This window comes from Phyllostomus hastatus, unplaced genomic scaffold (assembly GCF_019186645.2).
Source record: "Phyllostomus hastatus isolate PE091 unplaced genomic scaffold, TTU_PhHast_1.1 phas_scaffold_385, whole genome shotgun sequence".
Taxonomy (NCBI): domain Eukaryota; kingdom Metazoa; phylum Chordata; class Mammalia; order Chiroptera; family Phyllostomidae; genus Phyllostomus; species Phyllostomus hastatus.
Window position 1 is genome coordinate 11,884,642 of NW_025334026.1, and position 13,350 is coordinate 11,897,991.

Genomic DNA, 13,350 nt, shown 5'->3' on the forward strand with positions numbered 1-13,350 from the left:
ACCTTGGCATTTCGGAACAATGCTCTAACAACCGAGCTACCCAGCCAGGACCCCACAAATATAGTTTTTGTTTTTTGTTTTTTTAAAGACTATATTTATTTATTTTTAGAGAGAGGGGAAGGGAAGGAGAAAGAGAGGGAGGGAAACATCAATGTGTGGTTGCCCCTCACATGCCCCCAACTGGGGACCTGGCCTGCAAGTCAGGCATGTGCCCTGGGCACATGGGCACATTGAACTGGCAACCCTTTGGTTTGCAGGCCTGCACTCAATCCACTGAGCTACACCAGCCAGGCCCAAGAATATTGTTTTTTAAGTTAAATGACCTTGGTGTTGATTAAAACGTATACAGTGAGCATAGGCTACTTGTAGAGTCTGCTCCCAAAGTTAGCAGTGGAATAAATAAGTGATTAGATAGATGTACCTGCAGTCCTTCTATCTTAATTTTTCAGAAAGAAGTGCATTACTTTAAGAAAAACATTTAGGTTAAATATATAATATACATTATAATATGTATCATATAATATATGTTATATATAATAAATATATAACTTTTCTCATTCTTGGCTTGGAAATGACAGAACTATTCAAGAGATATTTTTTGTAGAATTCCTTTAGTTGGGCAGCTTCCTTCTTTTTTAAAAAAATTATTTGTAATCCTACAACCAACACACTTAGTGTTTTTTTAAATATATTATATTTATTCACTTTTAGAGGGAGGGAGAGAGATGGAGAGGGAGAGGAACGTCAGTGTATGAGAGATACATCGATCGGTGGCCTCTCGTATGCATTCCGACAGGGAACTGAGCCCAAACCAAGGCATGTTCCCCGACTGGGAACTGACTGGTGGCATTTTGCTTTGTGGTACAACACACAGCCAACTGAGCCACACCGATCAGGGCAGTCTCCTTCTTTATGACCAAAGAGTTAAAAATGCCAGTTATCATGGACTGTATTTCTAGCACTACTTGTTTTTGTAGCCATTTAGGTTAAATACTCATAATTTGAAGAATTGATGTCTTTGAATAATCTTTAAGTAAGGGAGAAATTTTTAAACCCATAAAGGCTACAAATGTGACCTGCTCAGACTAATGATTACCCTTGGGGACCCCCGCCCCAGTAAAGTCAGCCATTGCCCCACAGCGTTTAGAAGGTGATGCAGACACCGGCCCGCAGTGTCCACAGTGTTATGGATGAGGTACGAGACAAATTCACACAGACTACCAAGTCCTGTGGAGGAAAAGGGATGGCACGGTCACTCTCTCAAGAGCGCACTGACCCTTGCCTTAAAAGGCTTTTATTGGCTTCCTAATAGCATACATCAAAGAAAGTTTTTGTTCATTATGCTCAGGTTTGCTTTAGGTAATTACTTTTTACAGATAGCAGTGGAAGGGATGTTACTGATTACTTCTTACAGATTAACAAGGAAAAAATGTTGCAAATGTAAGGGAACAATAAGAGTAACAGGTCTGGTTACACTTCAGTCCTTGGGAGAATTAGCACAGACTTCAGGAAGTTACTTTAAAGATGTGCAGTAAGCATTTGCTGCCTGAACTCAGGTTGAGAGAGTTTTTAGCAAGAGCAAGTCACAAAGCAACCTAGGTATAATGCAGGCCTGATTTTCCACAGGAGAACCAATTCCTTGGGGTTTGGCTCCTGTGTGCCACAATACGCCTATTGGGCTTTTCAATAGGGCTGAGCTACAGTTGCCATTGCCAAGCAGATCAGTTCCCTACAAGAAGGTCATGTGAGGTTTCTATGAAAATCTGATTCCCCACTCAACCCCACCAAGACCTCACACTCTGTCTGCAGCACAGACCTCTTGGAAAATCCGCGACACACACACATGCTTGGTCTTGTGGAGCCCACAGAAGTCCCATAAGGTCGTTTACACATACAGGGACCTCATCACCAGGGATCCTGGAAATGCAAAACGTACAGTACAAGCTTAGCTGAGATACTCTATGTGGGGGCTTCCCTGATCTTGGTGCATGTAAGAATATCAACACCAGTTCAGCTTTCTCCCCTGCTGACTCAGTATGACTTGGGAGAGGAACCTTCCAGGCAGAGAGAAGTGGATGGAAAAGCCCTTGAGACCAAGGAATTAGCATTATCTTCTCGCATCACATCACTCTGACACGGATTCATCTGCCTCCCTCTTCCACATTGTGAATCCACTGACCCCAGCTGGATAATTCAAGATAATTTTTTCCAAAGGTCAGCTGGTTAGTAAATTTAATCCATCTGCAACCTTAATTACCCCTTGCCATGTAACATAATAGAGTTCAGGTTTTGGATATCCTTCAGGGGGGACCATCTGCCTACCACAAATGCTATGAATAATTGTAAACTAGCAAATTAAGTAACCTAGATGAAATGGACAAGTTACTGAAACTGACTAAAGGTAAAATGCAAAATTTGAATAGTCATATAGCAAGTAAAGAGTTTGAATTAGTAATAAAGAAACTTTGTACAGACAAAAGCCCAGGACCACATGACTTCACTTGTGAACTCTACCAAGCACTGAAAGAAGAACTAGTACAAGTCTTTCACAAACTCTTCCAAAAAATAGAAGAGGAGGAAACACTTCCCAACTCATTTTATAAGCCCAGCATTACCCTTGTATCACAAAGCAAAAGCATGAGAAAACTAAAGAGCAATGACTTTGTTAATACAGACACAAAATTCTTCAACAGGATGCTAGCAGATGAATGCAACAACATAGAAACAGGGTTACAACATCATGACCAGATGGGATTTGTCCTATGAATGCAAAGTTGGTTCAACCTACAGAAATCAGTCAGTGGAATAAACATATTAACAGAATAAAGGGCTAAAACTACACAATCATCCCATGGATGTAGGAAAATGGTGTAGGACAAAATCCAACACCCTCTCATGATAAAAAGGAAAATGCAACAAACTGAGTATTGAGGGGAGGTTCCTCAGCCAAATAGGGAGCAGCTACACAATGCCAACTGCTCGTGTCATACTTGACGGTGAGAAACTAAAAGCTTCCTGCTGACCAGGAGCAAGACAAGGATGGCCATTTTTGCCACTTCTTTTCAACATTGTTCTAGATGTTCTAGGTAGGGCAATTAGGTAAGGCGGGAAAGGCATCCAGGTTGGAAAACAAGAAACAAAACTATTTCTAGTTGCAGATGACATGATCTTGTATATGGAAAATCCTAAAGAATACACACACACACATACTATAAGAGTTACTAAGTTTAACAAGGTTTCAGGGTACAAGATCAATATACAAAAATCAATTTCATTTCTATACATTAGCAATGAACTATTGATACATGAAATTAAGAAAATTCCACTTACAATAGTATCAAAAAGAATAAAATACTTAGGAATAAATTTAACCAAAGGAGTATAAGACTTGTACACTGAAAACCACCAAAATAAAAAGCAGCTGTTGAAAGATGCTAACAAAGGCCTAACTAAGTGGGAAAACATCCTGTGTGCATGGATTGGAAAACTTTCATAAGATTTGTATGGAAATGCAAGGGGCCCTGAGTAGCCAAAATAGTCTTTAAAAAAATTTGCCAAAACCAGGAAAATTAGAGAAATTATCACAGCTAACAGGAGTTTAAAGAGACATGACCACTAAATGTAATCTGGTAACCTGAATAAAATCCTGGAATGAAAAGAACATTAGATATGAATAAAGAAAATTTGAATAATTATGGATTTTGGCTAACAATATATCAATATTGTTTCATTAATTATAATAAATGTACCTTATTCATTTAACACTTTCAGTTTATATAATATAAATATCTTCTTTCTATTACCTATTAACTTTTCCATTATTTTTATGATACACGTTATTAAATAAAATTTTGAAAAATTGTTGTATACTGAATCTTGAAAATTGAAATATGCAAACTTTGTGATTTCAAAACCTACTACATCCCTGGTCAAGTGGTTCAGTTGGTTGGAGCTCTGTCCCATGCACCAAAGAGGTTGCAGGCTTGATTCCTGGTCAGGGCACATACCTAGGTTGCAAGTTCAATCCCCAGCCAGGGTGTGTACAGGAGGCAACTGATGGATGTTTCTCGCTCACATTGATGTTTCTCTCTCTCTCTCTTCTTCTCTCTCACTCTCTTTCTCTCTAAAATAAACAGTGTGAGGTTTAAAAAAAAACACTACAAAATAACACTCTGAGGAACTGGCTTAAGAGTAAGACATGAATCAGTAATCCAGAAATAAACTGTAAATTTGAAAATTGATTTTAAACAGGGCAATTCAATAAGGAAAGAATAATCATTTCAAAAAAGATATTAGAACAACTGGATATTCACGTGCAAAAAATAAATGTGGATCTCTACCTCACATCATACACAAAATTAATTCAAAGTGAATCAGAGACTTTCAGAAGAAAACAGATGTACATCTTTGTGACATGGATTGGGCAATGGTTTCTTAGATGTGATACCTAAAGCACAAGCAGCCAAAAAAGAAATAGATAAACTGAACTTCACCAAAATTAAAAAGACTTGTGCTTCAGGACAGTGAAAAGCCATCAACAGAATGGGAGAAAATATTTGCAAATTATATATCTGCCAAGATTCAGTATACAGAAAATGTAAGAACTCTCTTGACTCAATAATAAAAAGTGCAAACTACCCAGTTTAGAAATTCGCAAATGATTTAAATAGACATTTCTCCAAAGCTATACAAGTGGCCAGTATGCATGTGAAAAGATGCTCAACATAACTAATCATTAGGGATACACAAACCAAAACACAATGAAATACTACTTCGTACCCACTAGGGTGACAATAATTAAACAGGCAGACAATAACAAGTGTCAGTGAAGATATGGAGGAACTGTAAGCCTCATACAGTTCTGGTGGAAATGCAGAATGGTCTGGCCACTTTTGAGGATAGTTTGGGAGCTCTTCAATAAATTCTAGAGTTACCATAGGACTCTGCAATTCCACTCTTAGATATATATACAGTTCTATGTATATACCTAAGAAAATTGAAAACATGCCTAAAACTTGTACATTATTCTCAATAGCTAAAAGATGAAAATAACCCAAGTGTTAGTCAACTGATGAATGGATAGACACAATGTGGTATATCCATACAGTAAAATATTGTTCAGTCATAAAAAGAATGTGATATGTGCTGTAACATGGATGAACCTTGAAAACATGCTAAGTAAAAGAAGCCAGGCACATGAAAACTACATGTTATATGAACACATTTCCATGAAATGTCCACAACAGGCAAATGCACAGAGACAAAGCATGTTAGTGGTTACAGGGGTCTAGAGCAAGAACGGGATGGGGAGTGACTACTCGTAGGTACAAGGTTTGTTTTGGGGCTGATGAAACTGTTCTGGGAATAGATAGTGATAATGGTTGTGCAACCTTGTGAATTTACAGAAAATCAATGACTTCTATACTTTTAAAAAGATGAATTTTATGGTAAGGGAATATATCTTAAATTAAAAATAAGCAGATTCAACACAAGGTTAACTTGTATCTATGATCTGTATAAAATAAAATTTGTGAATAATATTAGCTTTTGGATTGAAAAGACTGATTATCATATCATTTTCAACACATCTGATACCTATTCACTACATACGATTTTCACTGTTAAATGGACCAGGAAAATATTTTTCTTACAAGTGTCTGTGGATAAATTTACCAGTGTCCTTGTTCTGTTGATAAATGAACATTAGGCATCTTTTTTAAAAAATTGCATTTTATTGATTATGCTATTACAGTTGTCCAGATTTTTCCTCCTTTGTCGCCCTCCACCCAGCACCCCCCACTACCTCAGGCAATCCCCACACCATTGTTCATGTCCATGGGTCATGCATATAAATTCTTCAGCTACTCCATTTCCTATACGGTTCCTTACATCCCCATGGCTATTCTGTAACTACCTATTTGTACTTCTTAATCCCCTCACCTCTTCACCCATTCCCCCACAATGCGTCCCATCTGGCACCCATCAGAATGTTCTCCATATCCATCCACGATTATGTCTCTGTTCTTCCTGTTTGCTTAGTTTGTTTTTAGATTCAATTGTTGATAGATATATATTTATGTCCATTTTGTTTGTAGTTTTGATCTGCTTCTTTTTCTTAAATAAGTCCCTTTAACATTCCATATAATAATGGTTTGGTAATGATGAACTCCTTTAGTTTTTTCTTGTCTGGGAAGCACTTTATCTGCCCTTCCATTCTAAATGATAGCTTTGCTGGCAGAGCAATATTGGCTGTAGGTCACTGCTTTCCATAACTTTGAATGAATATTTCTTGCCATTCCCTTCTAGACTACAAAGCTTCTTTTAAGAAATCAGCTGACAGTCTTATGAGAACTTCCCTAGAGATAACTAATTTATTTTCTCTTGCTACTTTTAAGACTCTCTCTTTATCTTTAACCTTTGGAATTTTAATTATGATGTGTCTTGGAGTGGACCTCTTTGCATTCATCTTGTTTGGGACTCTGTGCTTCTTGGACCTGCATATCTGTTTCCTTCACCAAATTAGGGAAGTTTTCTTTCAATATTTTTTCAAATAGATTTCCAATTTCTTGCTCTTTATCTTCTCCTTCTGCCACAACTATGGTGCGAATATTGGAATGCTTGAAGTTGTCTCTGAGGCTATTTGTACTATCCTCATTTTTTTTTATTCTTTATCTTCTTGTTCTGATTGGTTGTTTTTTGCTTCCTTGTGTTCCAAATAATTAATTTGATTCTTGGCTTCCTCCACTCTACTGTTGTTTCCCTATAAATTGTTCTTTATTTCAATTAGTGTGTCCTTTGTTTCTGACTGGATCTTTTTATGCTGTTGAGGTCCTCACTAAGTTCCTTGAGCAACAGTATAACCAATGTTTTGAACTCTGCATCTGATAGGTTACTTATCTCCATTTCATTTTCTTTTTCTGGAGTTTTGATCTGTTCTTTCATTTGGGCCATGTTTTTTTGTCTCCTCATTTTGGCAGTCTCCCTGCGTCTATTTCTATGTATTAGGTAGAGCTATTATGACTCACTGCCTTGGTAGTGTGGCCTAATGTAATATGTGTCCTGTACGGTCCAGTGGCACAGCCTCCCCTAATACCCAAGCTGCTTATTCAAGGTGCATCCTTCTTGTGGGCTGAGTACACCCTTCTCTTGTCATGGAGACTTGACTGCTGTTCACAGGTCAGTGGGAGGCATTGGCCTGTGAACAGCAGCTGCAGGCCAGTCAACTGCGAAGACTGGCTGTGACCACTGACCACCAGCCTTTACCCTCCATGGCAGATCAGCTATGCAGGGGCAGAATGGTGGTGCTCCTATGTGGTCTGTAGCTATCCACTGGGTGCCCAGGCTCTGGGGTTTCCCCAGTGGTGCAGGCCAAGGTCAGCTGCCACCTGTGTTTTCCCCGGGGCCACCCTGCCTGAGCTATAAAGCAATCTGAGATAGCTGCTGCTTGTTGCTAGTTTGGGGCCTGGAGCCATTTAGCAAGAGATACAGTGAAGGGAGAGTTGCTCTGTGGAACTGACTGTTACTTGTATGAGAGGATTTAGGAAGTTGTGAAACATGAGCCAAGACCAGCCATTCACATGGAAAAGCAGCTTGGGTGAGCCCATAAGTTGGGTGGGAGACAGAGTCCCTGGGGATCTCCAGAGCAGAGCAGTGTTAGCCATGTTGATGGAGTCTCAGATATGGCACCAGCCTGCTCTGTGGCTCTGTGGGGGAAGGGTTCAGAAAAGGGACAATGGCCTCTGCCTTCCTTTCTGTCTGGGAGAAAGCTGTTCCCCCGGCTCTCACCTTGATGCTAACACCAGTTCCTCCCTATATGCCCCTGGTACCTTTCAAGCTGCTACCCTGGTGCTGCATCTCAGAGGGAGTGAGTCTGAGTAGGTAAGCCTGAGTGTGGGTTCTTTAAGGAGAACTGCTTGGCACTCCCGAAGTTTCTTACACCAACTCAATCCCTGCTGGTTTTTGTAGCCAGGAGCTGTGGGGACTTATCTTCCTGGCACTGGAACCCTGTCCTGGGTGGCCAGGTGTGGGGCTAGGACTCCTTGCTCCCAAAATATGCCTCCCGAATTTTTATCTACCACATGTGGCTTTGGGACCAGCCCATTCTGCATTCTGCTCCTTCTCCCAGTCTGGATGGATGTGGTTTCTTCAATTCCATAGTTGTCAGACTTCCATTCAACTCAATTTCTGATGGTTCTGAGTGATGGTTGTTCTGTATTTTAGTTGTAATTTTGATGTTTTTGTTTGATGATGTTACCTGTGCCACCATCTTGACCGGAAGTCAACATTAGTCTTCTTGTCCTCACTTCCTTTCTCACACATTATTGTAGTAGAATTATTTTAACCATTTTTAAATGCACAGGTAAGGGGTACTAAGTACATTCACACTGCTGTGTGACCATCACCACCATCCATCTCCAGAACTTTATCATCTTCACAAAGAGAAAACCCCACACCCACTAAACAACAACTCCCCCTTCTCCCCTCCTCTCTGCCCCTGGCAGCCAGCATTCTACTTTTTGCCTCTGTGAATTTGTCTGTTCTAAGTACCTCATATAAGTAAAATTATACAGTACTTGTGTTTTTGTGACTGGTTTATTTCACTTAGCACAGTGTATTTTCAAGGTTCATCCTTGCTGTAGCAGGTGTCAGAATTTCATTGCCGCCCATTTATTTTTAATTTTGCCTTTTTCTTTATGAAATGGTCTCTATTCTATATTTTTAACCCAAATTTGATGACTAAATTTGTACTCCAAAGCAGGTCCTTCAAAAAAGTTATTCTGCTGATCAAAAATGCCTCACCCCGAAGTATTTCAGATGTATCCCCCTTCACTTTCTAGAGCTTGCCAGTGTTTCGGAGTGAACATTCATTGACTTTACCGAGTGCGATACTGAGCTCTTTTGACTTTTGAAAATGGAAGAGGAAGGCAAGAAATACATTGGCCTACTTTGGTTTTTATGTAGACTTTGTCTTGCTTAGACTTGAACCTGACAAGAAGCAATTTGTTTTTAAATCATTTACCTCTGCTTCTGTTCAGTAAAGTCATATAATGGACTTTATACTTAAGCGATTTATATTTTGTATTATTTGTGGCTCTGTGTCACCTAGCAGGAACAGTTTGGTGGTGCAGTGTCGAATTTACTTGGTGTTCTGTAATGAGCCAAAGATGGCCTCTGCGATTGGCCCCTAGGTTGTATATCTCTTCACAGCAGGCTGAGACCTATTAGCTCAAAAGCCTGCTGGTGCCAAACTCCAGGTAAACCCAACATCTGCTAGGGACATGGGGAGGAAAACCTCAGGACTGTAAAGACCCCCAGCACTGCTACCCCCCACAGCTCTATGAGCCAGAGACACCTCCATCCGTGAAGGATGTCACTTAGACACATAAGCCCCCTTCCTGTCTCCCTCTCCCTGGGCATTCCCTTGCTGCTCACCTTTCTGCATGTCGGTCCCTGCACTGAAGCTCAGGACCTTTCATTCTGTGAGGAACTTTCCCCACCTCCGGACCTGTCAGACTGTCGCCCAGGTATAGCTGTGTGTGCTAGCGCCACCTCGTGGTCATATCTCTTTCCTGATCAGCCCCGAAATTCCTAGAGCCCCCTAAGCTTGATCTTCAGCTGAATTGTGGCAGAAATAGGTGAACTGATTTAGCAGTTTGTAATTTCAGTTGTCACACCATGCCCTTTAGCTGTTGAAAGGCTTTCCCATCCTCAGGTGCGGATTTTTTTAAATAAAAATAAGAAAATGTCTAACATAAAAAAAGAAAGAAAAGAAAGGCCTTCACTGTATCTGTTCTGCCTGTGAACAGCCCAAGATTAACTTGTCTTTCACGTGATCACAGAGCCTGCGCAGTAGTGCGCTGGAGGTTTAACAAGGCAGTGAGAGTCGCGGGCTAGAGCCTCACGGGAGTGCTGGTGGGAGGGCCCACAGGGGTCTGTCCTGGTCTGTGTGGGCGGCCCTCCACCTCACCCCAACAGCCTCTTCACAGCGCACACTCCCTGCGGCCTCAGCCTCCCTCCTGCTCCCTCCCTTCCAGTATGACCAAACGTGGGCAAAAGGCTGGAAAGATGAAAAAAGCTCTCTTCAAATAATTGCAAAATTGGGGAATAAACAGAAAGTTAACTGGTGTCAGGCTGTGGCCCTCCCACAACACTGTTGGCTGTGAGTGACCGACTTGAGGCCTGTGAGGAAGGAGTCTTCCTCCGCGACCTCAGCAGCTCTGACTCACCCGTGGGACTGGGAACTGAAGCCCCACCCTGTCAGCCAGCTCACCCTGGACAGCAGTGGCAGACAGGTTTCTTTTGTCACTCACTGGAGGAGAAACTTTCCATCAGTTAGGTTCCATGCCCATGTCTCCCCTTCACAGTGAGGAAAAGAATGTAAGAGCAGCATGAAAGCAAGGCTTTGGGGTTTCTCATTGTTGCTGGTACACAGACATCGATTAGAGTCACTGGTTAGAGTCACTGGTGATAAAAACTAAAATGTGTTGGGTTTCAGTCTTTTGCCTAGTAAATAAAGTATTGCTGAATTCCTTCTCTCTCTCTCAAAAGGATTTTGGGGAATAAAACACAAGGCTTTCAAAGAGAAGTCATAAGATGGGCCCATTTTGCAACCCCTAATGGAACAATGCATCTCAGCCGTAATCACCGGTGGCCATTAAAGCCATTCGGACTGTATCACAAGTGGGTCAGGCTGACAGGTCCTCACTCACTGGCCCAATGTTAACCTTGCAAAGTAGAGGTAACCCAGTATTATGTACCTCCTGACGGGACCTAGTATGAACCACACCTTTGGGGTTCCTGCCCCCCACAATCAAACCTAAGTCGGATCCAGCCTCTAGACTTAACTACCAATTTGCAGGAAATGCGGGAGATACAGGAACCTAGGAAAACACACCAGAAGGACGCAGGCAGTAAACTCCAGGATGGGAGAAACGCGACAAGCCAAATGTGCTGATTTCTTCATCATATAATTGCAAGGTTTTTTTGTTTTGTTTTGTTTTGTTTTGTTTTTTAATAGAGAGAAACCTGTTCTGCAGTAATAGAGATTTAAGAGTCATTTCATCCAGATGCAATGTGTGGGCTTTGTTGGGGTCCTGATTTGAGCAAACCAACTGCAAAAAGACCGCTTCCTGTGGAATGCCAAATGATGGCTGTTCAGTGGCGGGAATGCCAGAATTGGAAAGTCATTATTTTTTAACCATTATAATAAAAGATTGGATCAAGAAGGAATCATCAGTGGACACTAAATCTAGAGAGAAATTTAGAAGTGGAATACTCACACGATCTTAAAATTGCTTGTCAGTTGTAAAATTGCAAGAAGGAGGGAAAAAACAGTAATTACACCATGAAGAAATCAAATAACACCTTGATCAGATGATCAAATTTCCCATCAGCAGAGAGAGAAAGACAGATGAACTCTCTTAGTCTGGGCTGCTGTGACAGAATACCATAGATCTGTAGGCTTAGAAACAACAGACATTTATTTCTCACAGTTCTGGAGGCTAGAAAGTCCAAGATCAAGGTGCTGGCAGATCCAGTGTCTGGTGAAGACCCACTTCCTGGTTCATAGGTGATCATCTCCTGTATCCTCCCATGTGGAAGGGACAGAAGAGCCCCCTGGCACTTCTTTTATGAGGACACTAATGCCATTCATGAAGGCTCCACCCTCATGACCTGATCACCTTGGCAAGGTCCCAGCTCTTAAGTACCATCCCACTGGGGGTTAAGGTTTCGACATATGAATTTTGAGGGGACACGTTTAGTCTATAGCAGACATCACATGTCTCCAGATGTGATACCCTGAGAAGGATACACCATCACTGAGGCAGTATTTTGGCTGAAAATGGAAAACCTGAATCATATCATGAAGAAACATCAGATGAGCTCAAAATGAGGAGCATTCTATTGGGGGGAGAGGGTTTCTAGTCTTAAAAAGTGGCAGTGCCATAAATATCAAAGCAGGCTGTGGAACTGCTGCAGATGAAAGGGAACTAAAAGAGATGTGACAACATAAAAACCGTCCTGATATCAGAGTGGATGTTCCACAGGAAGGGGAAGAGCTATAAGGGACACTCGGGGCAGCTGACAAAATTGGAATCTAAATGATAAAATAAATAAAAGTATTTGTCTCACTGTTAAATGCTGTGATTTTTTTTAATTTTTAAAAGATTTTGTTTATTTACTTTTAGAGAGGGGAAGGGAGGGAGAGAAACATCAATGTGTGTTTGCCTCTTGTGTACCCCCTACAGGGGGCATGGCCCGCAACCCAGGCATGTGCCCTAACTGGGAATCAAACTGGCAACTCTTTGGTTCACAGGCTGGCACTCAATCCACTGAGCCACACCAGCCAGGGCAATGCTGTGATTTTTTGTAATTATAATGTGATCATATAGGAGAATATCACTGTTCTTAGGGAATAATCACTAAAGTGTTTTGAGATAAAGGGCCATGGTGTTTGTAACTGTCCCTCAAATGGTTCGGGGAGAGAGAAGTGTATGTATGTATATATATCTCCCATATAGGTAGATTGGGGTGGAGGGGGAGGAGAAATTACAAATGATAAGGAAGCTGTAAAATGTTAACATGGTATCTGAGTAAAGGGTGTATAGATCTTTGTTCTGTTTTATTTTTGCAACTTCTCTGTAAGCTTATAACTACTGCAAAGTAAAAAAGCTCTTTTTAGAAAAAAATTATGAGACAATTGAGAAAACTTGAACAATGGCTAGATTTGAGATGAGACACAGAATAATTGTTAATTTGGGGAGTCATCGTGACATTGCGGCAATGCTGAAGGAAGAGGGTTGTTGTCTCTCTGGTACCTACACAGCATTTGCACATTGAATTCTACCATACCTGGGATTCACTTGAAACACGAGCGGGGTCGGGGCGGGGTGGGCTCAGATGAGGCAGGGTCCCATGAGTTGGTAGCTGGTGGCGCTGGGGGCTGGGCACATGGCTTCTTTGTACAATCTCTCTGTTTTGTAGGTTTGAAACTTTTCCAAAGGACAAATAAAGGAACAAAGTAAAAGTGAAAGGATCGTTTGTGCAAATTTTATTGAAGGAGTCAAAGTATTTTATGTACATTCCTGTGTGGGTCTTGAATTGTTTGTATTGTTTTAAATTACTTGTTTTTAAAATTTATATTTCCACCTTTTTAATACATCATTTGCTTTCCTTTCAGAAAGCCATCATTCCTCTGCAATCAGTGAAGTAGTAGAAATGGAATTGCCAATGGAAGGTTAGAAAAACAAAGCATTTTATTGTGTGTGTGTGTGTGTGTGTGTGTGTGTGTATTTTTTACATCTACAGTATTTTACAGAGAGCACACTCTTTTAAACACATGTTTGAAAA

At 40.9% G+C, this 13,350-nt stretch overlaps 1 protein-coding gene across 6 annotated transcripts in view; it reads left to right on the forward strand.

Moving 5' to 3' along the window:
* Nucleotides 1-13,350, forward strand: part of LOC123806440 (general transcription factor II-I repeat domain-containing protein 2B) — a 64,230-nt gene that overhangs the window by 31,640 nt on the left and 19,240 nt on the right. For all 6 annotated transcript variants that reach the window (XM_045819578.1, XM_045819576.1, XM_045819577.1 and 3 more), the window contains one exon: nt 13,181-13,237. In XM_045819578.1, coding sequence (XP_045675534.1) covers nt 13,181-13,237 — 57 coding nt within the window. The remainder of the gene's footprint in view (nt 1-13,180; nt 13,238-13,350) is intronic.